Raw genomic sequence first — 16,732 nt, 5'->3', positions numbered from 1 at the left:
TTGTGGGTTTCGGGCTGACTCTCCCCATTCCATTCACACAGGCTTTCTCCACATGAGATACACTTTGATTAGGTTTCAGTTGACTAATGTGCAATGATTTTCCAGCCCTGCATTCTCTGAGATTACACACAGGTCACCTTGACAGAAATTCTGGGAGTCCACAAACTCTTCGGTGACACATTTAACAAGCAGTCTCCTGGTTGATTTCCATGGAGGCAGAAACACTCCAACCATGACATGGTGAGTTTTACCAGTGAACTTTCAGAGGGCAGCCCCATTTTGGAGAGAAGTGTCTTCAATGCTCTTTCCTAGTCTCACCTAGAGTGTGATGGCTGAGGATATACTTGATTGCTTTGGTGTGCTAGTTAGTTATCTTATGCATTTTATTGTATATGTGTATGTATAGCTTTCGTAGAAATTAGTTTAACTTCTATAAGTCAATATTGCCTCATAGTTCATTTAAGATACTGTAAAAATAAAGAAAATAATGATAAAAATGATGACTAAGACATTTTTGAGGACTAAATACCTGGCATATCTGTTAGACGAGCAAATTAATGCCAACTTAGCCAGCACTCCCCAGAGATAGGCATTCTTTATCTTTTTGGTTTTATTTTTCTTTTCTTAAATCAAACAAGAGCCTGAAGCTCAGAGAGGCTAAACAACAGTCACTAAGTGAAAAATACAGGATTTGATCATCCCAGTACATAATGTATTACATAGAGGTCAATTATATTTTACATCCAGAAAACGAGGGTGCTGCCAGCATAAGTAGCCACAATTGTGTGTGCTCTGAGTGTATTACATGTATTACTTCATGATATTTTCACTAAAAATCTAGAAGGCAGATTTGCAAAGGAGATAAAACTGTTCCTCCTCTGTTTCTCCTCCTTCTTCTTCTTAATGATGAAGACTCTACTTTTTGAAAATAATGCAGAGAATGTATTTATTTGTAGGCAGCTCAAAGTGTTGCCATGGATCTCAGAGCAGGACCAGGCGTGATAGAAATGACAAACACTGAGGGGAAGAATGGAAGGGGAAGATGACATCACCAGGGTCCTGTCAGAGCTGTCCACACCTGCTAAAGGGTTCCAGCAAGTTCTGAGCCAAGGGAGGTTGTAATTAAAGTCTTCCTGTGCGGCTCTGTTTTGACCCCCAGTGAGTTCTGTGGTGAAGCCACTTGCTCAAAGAGACTATCATTTCACCCCAGATTCAGGGAAGCCAGTTCTGAACTGACTCCCTTGTGATCTGTATAAAATCCTAAGTCCCTTCAACAATTTGGCCACATTCATCAAAATAGAAAAATGGATGATTTAACAATTCTAAGCCAGAAATCTATGTGATAGAAATAATAACTTTAAAAATGAAAATAAAGTATGTCAAGACTCAAAAATGTTCATTGCAATATTTTTTTCTAATAGTAAAACATCATTTAAAAATAAAATGTTTAGGGCTTCCCTGGTGGCACGGTGGTTGAGAGTCCGCCTGCCGATGCAGGGGACACGGGTTCATGCCCCGGTCCGGGAAGATCTCACATGCCGCGGAGCGGCTGGGCCCGTGAGCCATGGACGCTGAGCCTGCGCGTCCGGAGCCTGCGCGTCTGGAGCCTGTGCTCCGCAATGGGAGAGGCCACAACAGTGAGAGCCCTGCGTACCACAAAAAAAAAAAAAAAAGTAAAAATAAAATGTTTATTATTTTATGATAAACTGTAAATTATGATACAACTCACTTTTCAGCCATTAAAATGGACAGGAGGCATTCATGTTTATGCTTATTTAATGATGCCAAGTCAAAGCTCTTCAAGATATAGTTCATGTAGAAAAACAAGCTGCAGATAACACATTTAATACAATCTCACATTTCGTAAAAACTGAATGAACTTTCATATTAATAAATGTGGTATGTGCATAGGAAGATATTTATATGTAGATGTGCCCTACATGCCCCACTATTATCTCTAGGTATAAAATTTTATATGTTGGGTGGAAGTAAGAGGATACGAAGTGATAGTGAGGAAAGAGCTTCCTTTTTTTCTTTGCGGTACGCGAGCCTCTCACTGCTGCGGCCTCTCCCGCTGCGGAGCACAGGCTCCGGACGCGCAGGCTCAGCGGCCATGGCTCACGGGCCCAGCCGCTCCGCGGCACGCGGGATCCTCCCGGACCGGGGCACGAACCCGCGTCCCCTGCATCGGCAGGCGGACTCTCAACCACTGAGCCACCAGGGAAGCCCAGAGCTTCCTTTTTATTTAATATTTCTGCAATATTTGAATTTTTTATAATAATAATAGGACATATTTATTTTGTAATAAAAAACTCCTAAATTTTAAAAATCAGAAGAAATTATTCTCCTTGGGCATTGTTAAATATAGATACCTCAGTTGGATGAATCAGAACTGAGAGCTGTAAGCAAACTGAAAGAGCAGACAAAAAGGTAAGCCACTCCTCTAATTTGGTCCTGAGTAAGAACTACTATTAGGTGAGTAATGCTACTTAGTGGCAAGTAGGCACATTAAAATAGAAGCCAAAGTCTCATTGCATTCTTAAGTCAAATGATAATACTTCGGTATACAATTGCCCAAATCAAAATGTTGTATAAAATATACTAAAGAAATGCAAACTTTTAATATTGATATTGACTTTGAGTTCTATCTATTTCTGGTACTCACGATTTTGCAATTACCCAAAATGTATAATCTGACTTTACAGACAACTTAGAGATAATAAAGTTGTACAGCTTGACAGGTTACTGAGGCAACTGAAGCCTCAGTCTATATTTGTGTTTCCTATAATCATAAAAAAAGTATTTCATAGCTATGTTTTGTCTTCTGGGACCAACAGGTCTTAAATTGCTTATGGGAAATTTTCCAAATAGATGAGACGATAGTGGCATCATTGAACAAAAAGCACAAAAACAGTCCTTAATGCTACTCTTGGTGAAGTATTAACTATTTTATTCCATCTAGAATTCTGTAAGATAATGATGTGATATATTAGTTTTAAATGATCAACCCCTGGTTAGAAGTTGTGCTTTCCCATTTTTGTATTGTTCCTTTTTTTTTCCCCTTGAGTGTGTGATGCCTTCTATCATGTCCTATCAGATGTACCACAAAACACTCTATCTAAAAACAATCTGAGGGGCTTCCATGGTGGTGCAATGGTTAAGAATCTGCCTGCCAACGCAGGGGACACAAGTTCGAGCCCTGCTCCGGGAAGATACCACATGCCACGGAGCAATGAAGCCTGTGCACCACAACTACTGAGCCTGCGCTCTAGAGCCCACAAGCTACAGCTACTGAGCCTGCGCTCTAGAGCCTGGGAGCCACAACTACTGAGCCCACATGCTGCAACTACTGAAGCCCGCAAACCTAGACCCCGTGCTCTGCAACAAGAGAAGACACCGCAATGAGAAGCCCGCGCACGGCAATGAAGAATAGCCCCAATCACCGCAACTAAAGAAAGCTTGCACGCAGCAACAAAGACCCAACACAGCCAAAATAAATAAATAAACAAATAAATAAATAAATAAAAATAAAATAAAACAATCCGAAACCCAGTTGTGGGATTGTTAGTGTAAACCAGTCGGTATCAAGTTGCCCCAGGATATATACTTTAAGTGACAATTTAAGGAATAAAACAGCAGAACATACCTAGCAAGAGGAGGGCATATTTTTCTAGGAAGAGAGTATGGGGAGAAAGGAAAAAAAATCATTCATTCATTCACTCAGCAGTTAATGTATGAAGAACCTACTATTGTCAAGCATACTCTTTCCAACCCAAGGATCTGGCTCTGACTACATTGCTAGATGCATGTGGAATTCGGGGACTGAGTGAGTAAAAATCCAGATAAACCCTTCCTAATCTCTACATGGAACAGCTCATAAATAACATTCATGAATAAAAAATTGCCACCAGGGCTTCCCTGGTGGCGCAGTGGTTGAGAGTCCTCCTGCCAATGCAGGGGACACGGGTTCGTGCCCCCATCCAGGAAGATCCCACATGCCTGCCGCGGAGCAGCTGGGCCCGTGAGCCATGGACATTGAGCCTGCGCGTCTGGAGCCTGTGCTCCGCGACGGGAAAGGCCACACCAGTGAGAGGCCCACGTACTGCAACAACAACAACAAAACAAATTGCCACCAGTTGAGATTGTACAATTTTTTCTTTTTTAAATAGGATATAGAGCCTTTCTTTTCTTTCAGGATTCAGAATTCCTGCCCCATTTAGGACACTACCGACTCTGAAGCATCCTCACTGCACTAAGTGTGGAGATCCCAGAGATGGAGATTTTGGGGAAATCAAAGGAGGCCTGAGAGAGCAAAGAATATCCTACATGAGGAAACAGCAAAACTCTAAACACTTGCATGTAACCAGCATCTTCTTCCTAAAAGCAGTTGTCTCATTAAGTCTCCAGGAAAATGAGTGAAGGGCCCTTGTGGAGGTCAAGGTCCTGGGGCTGGATTAGACACGTCTTTACAAACAGAACAGCTCGAGACAAATGTTTAAAAAGATAACTTTGGGAGCAGCATGATCACTTCTAGCTACTCTTTGACTAGCCGGGAGAAAATCAACTTGCAGCAAAAAGTTGAGGTTAAATTTTGAGTAAATATTTCTGGTGAGATAATAAAAGGTGGGTAACAGCCAACAATGCAGCAAATATCAGTTAATTCTAGAATCACCATGGCCCAATGTACCAAAAGACAGAGAGGTAAAAATATATTTAACAGGAGTCATTCACCCATCTTTCACTCATGGCTTAGCACCATTTATTAAACAATTTCTCTGTGGCAGAGAAGTAGATTCTAGGGCTAAAGAGTAGTTTGAAGCTCCAGGATTCCACATGCTGAGAAAAAAAAAAGAAATCCCTTAAATATCCTGCTTAAAAACAAACAAACAAACAAAAAAAAAAAAACAAGAACAATAAGTTTCCTTTTTTGGATGATCAGATAACCAGAATTTAAACTTTATACCATTTCCTCTTTCTGTTCTGTGTCATGTCGCTTCATACAAGGGTGAAGTAAGGGCAAGAGGCAAAGAACAGAGTTACAAAAACTCACATAAAAATTTCTATACTTGCTTATGAATAAATAAAAGAATGTCCTGCTGTTAGAAAAGAGAGCTTCACCTTAGCTCTACCTGGTTGTCTGGATGAGAAAACTTTTCATCCGGGCCATGGGCCATCACGAACAGGCACACTTTGTACCATCTCTCTGGCTTCTCCTCACCACCCAACCATCCTTTTTATCCCTCTACCACCATCCTTTGTGTCCCATTTTGTACCCCTCTACCCAGATGACTGTTTTTCCACCCCTCACACAGATCAACCCTCTCCTGTGTGAGGGTTGGAGCTGTTGCCAGTTTCCTTTCTTGTTCTCAGCAGCCCATCCATCTGACATGGTTAAATCAGAGAACATTTGATTGGGGGGGATGTCTATAGGCTGAATTATTAAGTTGAAGAGAAGTTCCTTTGCAAACAATCATTTACTGTGAGATTGTTATTCATGACAAGTTTTCTCATTTCTTTTTTTTTTTTTCTTCCTGTTTAGTTCTTTAGCTGGGATGGAAACCCCAGGAGAAGTCAGCTCCATAGTACACCTGATCCACGTCTCCCTGAGGCTTACTTTTAGTATTCTAAGAAGGAATTGTGCCTTGGGTGTTCCTTGAATTACTTCCTTTGCCTTCTTCCACCCACCTCCACTTCTGAGCTGCCTTACTTTCACCCATTACCCACAACATACTCATTTTCCCCATTTACTTGGGCCTCACTGAAATATATGACAGCAGGTGATTCAGTTACAGAGGTTAATTAAAACAGAATAAAATATTACCAATTACCAGAGTCTTGGAAGATAGCTGAGGCTCTCAGAGCAACCTGACTTAGCAGAAAGCAACATGCACAGTGCAGTGATATGATCTGAGATGCCCTGGGAGGGGTCTCTTTGGCATCCTCACCAGCTGCCGTAAACCAAAATGCCAACTTAGCAGCTAGTTGGATGTAGTCAGCAGGGCATCCTTGGATTCAGCTGGAATTCCAACTCTACCCCCTTAGTCATGTGACCTTATCCAAGCCACTTAGCATCTCAGAGCCTCAGTTTCTTTTTCTGGGGAAAGGAGATAATAAAACCAACCTCAGGGGTTGTTGGGATAATGATATGAGATATAGTATATACAATACTAAGAACACTTCAGCATATAGTACTTAAATTTTTTTTCCATTATTTTCATTTTGTAATTTAATTTTACATTTTTTCATGATTAACTTTAAAAATTTATTGGAGTATACTTGATTTACAATGTTGTGTTAGTTTTAGTTGTAAAGCAAAGTGATTCAGATATATATATATATATATATATATATATATATATTCTTCTTTAGATTCTTTTCCATTATGGGTTATTACAGAGTATTGAGTAGAGTTCCCTGTACTATACAGTAAGTCCTTGTTGATTATCTATTTTATGTATGGTAGTGTGTATATGTTAATCCCAGACTCCCAATTTATCCCTCCCCACCACCTTTCCCCTTTGGTGACTATGAGTTTGTTTTTTATGTCTTTGAATCTGTTTCTGCTTTATAAATAAGTTCATTTGTATCACTTTTTTAGATGCCACATATAAGCGACATCATATATTTGTCTTTCTCTGATACTTAACATTTTTAAGAGACAATATTATCTAGGAATCATCATACATCAAACTGCTATCTACTAAATGCTATACCAGCCCACATCAGTATTCTGACTAACTTTACCAAGAGCAGAAACTTAAGGGAAATTTATAAGGTTAATATGTTTGAGCTTTCTTAGAAGCACCTGGACACCAAAAGGGGCATGCTTGTCTAAAACAAAAGTTTGAAATGTATGGAAAGCCAGCTGGACCACATGTTATCTAAGAATCAGGTTGAAAGAATATTAAAGAACATGACCATTTCATAGTAGTGCCAGCTTTTGTGCTTTACCTTTCTGTAGTAAATAATAGAATTGAATATTTAAATAATGAATGCATTTCCACAAGGCTCTGCTGCGTTTCACTCTGAATGTATGTTCTATGTCCACAACTCCTGTTATAGACAAAGCAAAGCTCTCTCATTGTTATTTCACATACAAGAAGCTTCGTGATCTGGATTTGACCTTCTTCCCTGCCTACATCTCCTATAAGTTCCCCACATGGAAACTGTGCAGAAACTATACCAAGATACTTATATTTGGGGGAAGTAGTGATTTTTATATTATTTCACATTTCCGTGTCTGAATACATAGCAGCACCTACCTGTACTACACTAACTTTAGCTCACTTCTTCTGATCCTTCAGAATTTAACTACACTTTTCTTTGAAATCGAACTATCCCAGCCCATGGGCACCCCAGGTTGACACGGAAGCACATGTGTGCTTCTCTCTATAACCGAAGTCATCACACTGTTACATTTACTACTAAATAACTAGCCTTTTCTTTTCCACTGTCCTGCGAGTTCCTCAAGGGCAGGGATTGTAATGCCCTTGATTTTCTCTGCACAGCAGACTGCCTGACTGCACAGAGTAAGCACTCATTAGACATGTGATATATGAGTAAATGTCAGCTGGAAAAGTACGTACAGTTGCCTCTATAATACATTATTTTCCAGCATCGTTTATGACAGGTTATGACTTGTCCTAAAACAGTGAAATCTAGAAGAGTGAAATCAGAATCTGCCCCCTCATGAGAATGATAGGAAATTCCTGATCTCACCTGGATTGGTAAAGTGAATCAAAAAACTGATTTTAGGCTTGTATAGAATTTAGTAGATAGCAGTTTACTATATTGCAACTCCTAGGAAACATTGTCATTTAACAATCATACACTGAAATGTTCTTAGTATTTTATACACTATACCCTGTATTATATATATATATATATATATATATATATATATATATATATGAGATATTCAACATAACTCTAGGACAGCCATGGGTAATGTGGGCATCTTTACAAAGGGAAGTTCAGATCATTTCTCTTGATCCTTCATAGGCTGACTGTTGAACAAAACCTACATCTAAAATTAAATAAAAGGTTGCTGGCCACAGAAAGTGGCACATAATGAAGCTTTTCCCCTGGCTCTAAAGGAAGAGGTAAGGCTTATGAAATATGCAATAACCCATGTTGGAAGAGGTATGACAGCACCAGAGTTGAGGAAAAGTTTCTCTGAGCACAACCTCAATGATGAAGTCAATAGGAGGGGTTCAAAGGTTAGTGAATGAGTAAGAAGGTCAAAGGAGGGAGAGGCTGGACTCAGAGTAAAAGAGACGATCAGTGGGAAGTCTTGGAGAAGAGAGAGTAGCAGCATTTCAATATGATGGTCTAATTTTCCACTTTTAAGTGATGTGATGTGATTCTCCAGCCCTGCTCCTCAGTGTTACTTAAATTAAGCCCAGACATGGTTGTTTGTACTCTAGGAAGGGAAGGCACTGAGGCAGCATTCGGTATGGAAAGAGTTTCATCAAAGGAAAGGAAACAGTGAGCAAAGATCAAGAATTCAGCCAACAAGCGAGTGAGAATTGAAGGCACTTAGGAGAAATACTTCCCCTTCTCAATAACTCTTTATATTCTACACCCCTTACCAACTTCTCTGATGATCCAGAATAAAATGAGCATGTTTCCATGTAAGTCTATAAATCTATACATTTCTAATGTCAGCATAGTGAAGGAAAATTAAAATATCAAAATAAACTGAGGAAATCTAAGCTGCTGGTTGCAGAGGATTTTGACTATGTTTTTCTGGCCACACAACCATTTAGCCTTTCCACACATATCTCAAGCTTGTAGATGCCATTTTGGGATCCTTCCTCCTCCTCAAAGGTCTTCTACATTCATCTATTCAGCTAACTACCATCATCTTCTACTCTACAAAGAGTAGGTCTTCAGGGATATAATGTTAAAAAAGACACAGTCTCCAAACAGAACAAGAGTTATTTTTGGTTTGTAGGCCTCCAAGATGTGATAGAGGGCTCTGCAGGGTAGAGTGGGAGTGCACAGAATGGAGAAGTCCAGTCAACTGCATCTGATTTGACCCCTGTGAAGATCGCAATGTTAGGAGAAAGGACCTGAGGTAGAAGATAGCTGGGCCCCTGGGCTGAGCAGCTGGGGAGTTTGTCAAAGAGTAAATTGGAGCTCTGTTTTCCCTAACACTCCAAGGACAAAGTTAATGGCAGGAGCTGAGCTCTGCTTGAGTAAAGAGATAGGAGAGCCACATCTATCACTCCTGAGGTCAAGGAGACCTCCCCGATGGCACATGTGCAGGGAGGCTCCTCTGGGGTCAAAAAGGGAGGGGGCGCCATCCCATAGTAAGTGTTGTCAAAGCTCCCAAAGGCCTCCACGCTGGAATCCACCTTGGCAAAAAGATGTGCACACGTATTGGTAAGGGCCCTAAGACAGGTCAGATATGGGAAAAGAAGTAAAATATTTGGCCAGAGGAGAACAAAGACCCGGAAGAACCGCCTCTACATAAATGACTTAAGCACATTGTTACTGTGGTCCTCCTCATTAGGGAGAATGCCCACACCCTTTCTCCTTGGGTTTTATTCCTGTTTTGCTTTTGTCTAAATAAACTGCTTCCCTGTGTGCTCTCCCACATGTTGCACTGTGTTTCTAAGAATAAACTTTGTACCTGTTTCTGCAGTTTTTGCCTCCTTGAAACAGTCTAGCTTTCAAATGAGGGCAAGAGCCAGGGCAATTTTGCTCCCAGTCTCTAGCCCCTGGTGGATTGGTGGCTAGGATTCCTAGTTTTCATCCAGGCTACTCAGGTTCAATTCCTAGGCAGGGAACTAAGATCCTGCTTCAAGACTGCTCACTGCTGTCTCTCTGAGATCAGACTCAGGCCACGCGACGTGGGGCCCAAGCAGCCCTACAACATTCTGAAGCTGTGGTTCATCTAGTGTAACCTGATGGAACCACATTCTTGGTCTTTTCCTCACTGAACTGAGGTGTCAAGTGGACCTAAAATTTTATTTGAAACATTCCAGCTGTCATCAATTTAAACAGTGAAGGGAAAGTACTTAAAAGCCATTTCCACTAGGTTGAGAGCAGGTTGACATAGGAATTCTTAACTATACTTGAGCAGCATTTGATGAAGCAAGTACAATTATAAAGCCAAAACCAAAGAATGTCTTAAATTCAGTCAAAACCAAAGTGGGTTTGGAAATGTTCTGTGCATATTTTCATAATCAGTACAGTAAAAAAAAAATAAGCAGTTGACCTGGAGGGCAAAGGAAAACTACATGTGATAGCCATGAGAACTAAAACTAAACTTTATCTACAAAAGTAACTTGCTGTGGGGGAGGAAGAGAGAGTATGGCCTCAGCTATACCAGAATTCAAATTCTGAATACGCCTCTTAATAGACCTGTGTGACCTTCAGAAAAGTACTTAACCTCTCTGAAATCTACATTCCTCTACCTTAAGATGCAAAAGTGAGAAAATTATGAAAGATTAATAGGTTTGTTTTCTCTGTCAAATTTATGTTTACCAAAGGAGAAAGGGGAGGGGGGGATAAATTAGGAGGTTGGGATTAACATATGCACACTACTATATATAAAATAGACAATCAACTAGGACCTATTGTATAGCACAGGGAACTCTACTCAATATTCTATAATAACCTAAATGGGAAAAGAACCTGAAAAACAATAGATATATGTATATGTATAACTGCATCACTTTGCTGTACACCTGAAAGTAACACAACATTGTAAACAAGTATACTCCAATACAAAATTTTTAAAATATCATAAAAAAGGACCTACTGTATAATACAGGAAATATATGATCATTACAAGATATATGCTTATAGATTATTACAAGATATATGCTCAATATCTTGTAATAATCTATAAGGGAAAAGAAACTGAGTATATATATCACTGTGCTATACACCTGAAACTAACATATTGTAAATCAACTGTGCTTCAATAAAAAATAATACAAAAAAAGAATTAATAGCTTGTTATGAGGATTAAATAGGTGTTTAATAAATATAAATTTTCTTTTCTCTATTTTTAGTGGCAATAATAGGGCAGGCCAGTGACTGGATCATCAGTGGGACAATGGGAGAATAAAGAAAACAGTCTGTATAATTACACATCCCTATCTCCCACACCTTCTCCCAAAGCCTATAGTCTACACATTACAGAAATGCTGACTAAATCGCAAAGTTAAATATTACATTTCATTCTCCTGTTGAAAATGGAATGTTCAGAATATAAAGGGGTGATGGTGTGGCAACATGCTTTATGTTACACACTTCAGCAATAGCCCTGAAAGTACGAGGACTATAAATTTCCAAAGTTAAAGCAATCACCGTTATTCAGGAGCCCTAGTTCATATTGAATCTCTCATCCATTCTCTTATCTTAGGGGACATTTTATGCATCCCTTTGTGGGCTTCCTCCACGAGTGCAGAGGGATCAGGACGTGCATTACCATTCGTCCTTGTCAGCGTCACAATTGCAAAAGTGTCGAATGTCCAGGCAGCTCTCGTCTAGGCCACAGTCACACTGCTGAACTCCGGGAGGGGCACCTCCCCAGTAGGGGTGTCTTTCATTGGACCGTCCGATCCACCAGGTCAATGGGGTTCCATCTGAAAGACAAGATGCTTCACAAGTCAGAGTGGAGCAAGCCTGAAATAGCACAGAGGATGTCACAGAAAGTGAGATGAAAATGTCTCGAAGGATATATATACATTGTACGTATGTATGCACATATATATATATATATACATATGTGCATACATACGTACAATGTATATATATATATCCCTCCCTCCCTCCCTTCTTTCCTTCTTCTTTTCCCTTCTGTTCTTTCTCCTTCCCTTCTGTTCTCTCTCCTTTCTTTCTTTCCTTTTTTCTTTCTTTCTTCCTTTTTTCCTTCCTTTCTTTTTCCTTCTTTCTTTCTTTCTTCCTTCCTTCCTCCCTGCCTTCCTTTCTTTTCTTTCTCTCTCTCTATCTCTCTCTCAATATATATACACACATAGAGAGATATCTATATGCATGTGCTCATATAAACAACACTTTCATAAAAAGCGTTTCTATAATAGGATATTGATTAATCACAATGTTTAGACTCAGGGTCACAAGCTCAAATGCTAACCAAATCAGGCAGGCGTCACAATTGAGTAAACTGAGCTAGACCTTAGACCAAATATATTGAATATATAGATACAAAAATTAATTTCCTTTTAAAACTACAAAAGGATAAATAGTAGCATGAGGGCCAATATTAGCCCGACCTTAGTCCTCAGTTTCTGGTAGACTGTGGGGAGGGGTGGACACGAAGGTGAGGGGGAGAGTGTTGGCTCAGAGGATAGGGTGGCCCTGTCTTACCCCACACTGATTTCTGTCATGACAAAGATTAACGCCAGGGTTACCATATCTTTTGAATTTTTTAAAGAGAAGTCATAATATTTGAAGTTCAGAAATTTGGACAAAAGAAATATTATGAAGGTCAATACTGCATAGGCCAATGAAATCCCTCTGTATGTCATATTTAACCCATACAAAGCTAGGATGCCACCTCTAATCTCTGGTTTATGTAGTTAACAGAAAACTATTTTTGAGTCTTGTCCTTGTCAGTTTTCAATTTTTTTTTTCTTTGCAAAGTTTAGTTTAGTAAAATCTGTTGAAGTTATCTTGTATAATTGGGAATTTTTAAGTAGATAAAAATTATTATCCAGAAGATGATAAGATATCCAAAACAACAGATGTAGGCAGAGATAGAGGTGTTATACACCCTTAGGCTGAATGGGGTTAGGCCTAGTTCCTCTTTGGAAACCACTGGTCTGTTTCTGTTTGGCATACAGCAGGCACTTAATATGTGTTTATTTTTTAAAAATGAAAGAAATAGTTATTGAGAGCCATTTTTCATGATTTATCATTTTAAAGTAGAACAATAACTTTTGTCTGAAGATGTCACTATTTTGGAATTCTGCCTAGTCAAGATTTGATTTCATATACAACTCCTGATGTACAAACATATAATTTATAAATTATTCATGCATACAAATAGCAACAACTTCCTCTGAATTGCATTCATTACTAACATCCTTATGGAAGTCACTGAGGCAAGTAGGAAGAGAATGACAATCTGGGTTTTCCAAGAACCTGTAAGTAATGAGAAGAAGATAAAACAAATACTAAGAAACACAAAAGTATCTTAGGGGTGCTGAGCCAGGGGACAGACAGCCTGAAGGACTATACTCACCCCAAAATACTACTCTTCACACTGTGTATAATGTTTCAAGTCCCTTTATTAGCTTTTAAGTTAGAATCCCAGTTAGAGATGTCTGTTCACTAGTATCTTCTTTTTAAAGAATAATTCTAAATGGTACAAATCCATTTAACCTATTTCCAAACAGCTATAAATCATTGAGCACTAGTTCAAATGAATTGCTTTCTTTCTAACCACTAGTTCAGATAAGCCTTACTCAAGTGGTGTAGAGGTCTGGTGGGTTTACTTAGAACAAAAAGCACTTTCAGGACTGAGGTAAGCTTAGGTGGATCGTCCCAGTGTGTGAGTCCAGGTAACACAAGGGTAAAACATTGTGTGTTCAGATGTGTGCTAATGTTGGCTTTGGGCACAAGATATAGGAAGAAATCTCTCCACTTCTCCCTCCTGGCACTGCCCAGACCTCTCCTCCATAATCGAGAATCCTGATCACATGGTGAAATTCAATGTCATCATGAATTATTTTTATTTATAAGTGGAATCAAAGTTGTGATCTTATTAATAGCATTATTATCAATGGTCTCAATTCTGAACAACCAATTTGTGTATACTCTGGTGCAAATGTTGCCTTCTAGTAGTTTTACCAATTCTTATTTGGTGCCTTAAATCTCTAGAAGTGCCATTAGCCACTCAACACTTTGTTTTGTTTCGAATCTACCAGTGCCTTGTGTCACTGAGGCTTGAGGTCCCCCCCTCATGTCTGACAATTAGTATAAAAGTTGCAAACTGTTTTGACTGATTGAATATCAGTGAGCAAGAAGAAAGAAAAGGAAATATAGAGAATAAAGAAGAAACACACACATATATTTGAGAGCAGGAGGGTTACAGCAGAATTTTCCTCTTAGATGTCCCAGGTTTGTGTTTACTCCCCCACAGAGTATGAGCTGGAACATAACAAATGAAGAAACTGACGATCAAAAAGGGTGACTGATTTGTTTTCATTCATGACTCTAATGATGTAGTCAGGAAAAGAATCGGCACCCTTTCTCCAAATTTTGGCTACTGGAGAAATTGGATTTCCCGCATGTGTTATAGTGGGCTCATAGGAGTAGTAAATATCCCCGCCCCACTGATGTCTTGGTCTCACTACTTGCTTTCCCCCCTGGAACACGGACTGAAATGATGGCATGTCAGCTCAGTCTAGACCTTAAGAGGCATGCATGTTTCCACTGCTCCTGGAAGCAACTCTGACACCACGGGAGAACACAATCCAGATGGTCACAGCCTCTCCTGGTGGACCTCAGGATGTGGCACATGGAGCACAGCCATCCTGCCTGACGCTCAGACCTGTGAGCATGAGAAAAAGTCCTGAACACTGTATGCCACTGAGTCGTGGCAACTGGCAGTACAGCATTATTGTAGCAATCACTGATAAAACACAAAGCAAATATCAACCACATACAAAAATTCTGTAGGGATTCTAAGGAAGTAAAACACAGTGATAAAGGACAGTCCTGCTTTCAACTGCAGTTTGGTTGGAAACATAAATAAAGAGACATCGGTGAATGAGGAAAATAAAGAGTAATGGCAATTTTGTTTGGCTCAACTAATTATCTACCTTTTGGCCCATAAATGTAAGCAGTTAGAGCCGACATTTTAGCAGTCCCTTAGGAAGACCCTTCGTTACTCCCGCATGTCCCTTTACTTGAACCCAATCTGTGTTCACTCTGAGTCCGTCCCAACTCAAGTCCCAATTATTGGCAGGGTAACCCGGACTCTCACACCACCTTTGTCCCCTTCAAATATGGTGCTTGGATCTTCCTGAAATTTAGAGAGCAGTTTCCCCAGTGCTCATGGTCCTGGCTTAGCTCTTCCTGGCTCAGTGCTCCCACCCATGTATTCCTTTAGAAATTCTGCATAGAACATTGGAGAAAGTATTCCCATGGCCGATCATTGACTGTCACCTGTCACAGCCTCTACCTATAGGTGATGCAAGATTCAAAGCCATATATATATATACATATATATATATATATATATATATATATATGTATATATATATACACACACACACATACACACATATGTATATATAGGATTTATAAAACCTGTACATGCATACATATATGTATATGTATGATTCATAAAACAGTGTGATTAAATGAACTGATATAATTATGAGTGTATATTATATTATATATATACATATATATAATCATTCCATTCAATTATTGCTTAATTCTATGCTGTGTGAAGGTCGCGGGGAGATATCCTAGCTATACAAATTTTAATAGACTATCACTGCCCCAAGGGAGTTCATAACATTTAATGAAGAAGGACATATACACAGCTAAAAGAAATGTAAGTCAGAATGAGATTAGGGTCAAAATATAGAAGTTAATAAAATGTTAGGAAAGTCCAGAAGAAGCAGCTATGAATTTTGTCCAAGATTCCTGAGAAATAGTTTACAGAAATGATTTTAATTTCATAGAAATGGTGACATTTGACTGGAGGCTTTGTGTTGAGAAGGACTTCAGCAAATGGTGCCACCAGGGAAAAGGGTGCAAGTAAGAGGTACAAGGAAAGGGGATCCGATTTTCACTACAGCATTGTTAGGAAGCAACGGTTTGAAATAATGAGATTTTGCACATTCTAAAGATATCTCATCTCATTGACTGTAGTTAAGTATTTTGAGCTTAAAAATAAGAGGAAGGAGCCACCAAAGTTTTAAGGACAAATAATTACAGATAACTGCACCCAAATGTTTCATTGTATGATCAAAACACAAATCATCAAGATGCTGGTTTAGGAAAGAAGATTCTGGAAACCAAAGAAAGTATTTTACATTCTCTTTCTTTCTACATAGAATGTAATTTCTAAGGAAGGGTTTAGACAACAAGAAAAACAACCTCTTTTATATCACAAAATAATGTTAGACATTCATCAAAGTCAATCTTGGTCTGACTGCATGCTGATTAGGATCATTAAATCAGAACATATGTCTAATAGCGTGATTAAGAGCTAGTCAGTGACATTAGGAATTAACATTTTTATAATGTTGTTCAACATTCTCTTCTCCCTGCCTATTTAACTGAAGTGAGCCTAAAAAGGAGGGGGTTGCATAAAAGATTAATGATACCGCCTCTCAAAACAAATGATAAAAATCACTTTGATGAGGTCATTTCAACCTGTACTGAACAAACCTCACTAGAATGTACCACAGGGATTCTTCATGGTTAGGCAAAGAGGTAGACAAAATGATTAACTTAAATGATTCTATTTGCATTGTTTTAATTTTGTGTAGGGTAATATAATAATAATTTGCATTTTGATAGTATATTTTATTGGAAGGGCTGCAATGAAGAATCCTAGCAAGGTTAAATGACTTGTTCAAAGTCATACAGTTGCTGAAGGCAAATCTGGACTCAAGGATCTGGGTCCCTGAAGCCCTCATGTCCTGAACACCCACCTTCCCAAAGACTCACAGACTTTCTGACTTTTTAATGTGCCAAAAACATATAGAGATAATGTGAGCCTTGTAGGGAA

At 39.1% G+C, this 16,732-nt stretch overlaps 1 protein-coding gene across 1 annotated transcript in view; it reads right to left on the bottom strand.

Annotated features, from left to right (window-relative positions):
* The window catches only part of CNTNAP5 (contactin associated protein family member 5), an 884,418-nt gene that overhangs the window by 151,043 nt on the left and 716,643 nt on the right, over window positions 1-16,732 (bottom strand). Inside the window, exon 14 of the mRNA XM_007456361.1 lies at window positions 11,447-11,603. Coding sequence (XP_007456423.1) covers window positions 11,447-11,603 — 157 coding nt within the window. The remainder of the gene's footprint in view (window positions 1-11,446; window positions 11,604-16,732) is intronic.

The sequence above is a fragment of the Lipotes vexillifer genome, unplaced genomic scaffold, assembly GCF_000442215.2.
Source record: "Lipotes vexillifer unplaced genomic scaffold, Lipotes_vexillifer_v1.1 scaffold3, whole genome shotgun sequence".
Lineage (NCBI taxonomy): Eukaryota > Metazoa > Chordata > Mammalia > Artiodactyla > Lipotidae > Lipotes > Lipotes vexillifer.
Note: the sequence above shows the minus strand (reverse complement) of the source record. Positions and strands in the feature narration are given on the sequence as shown.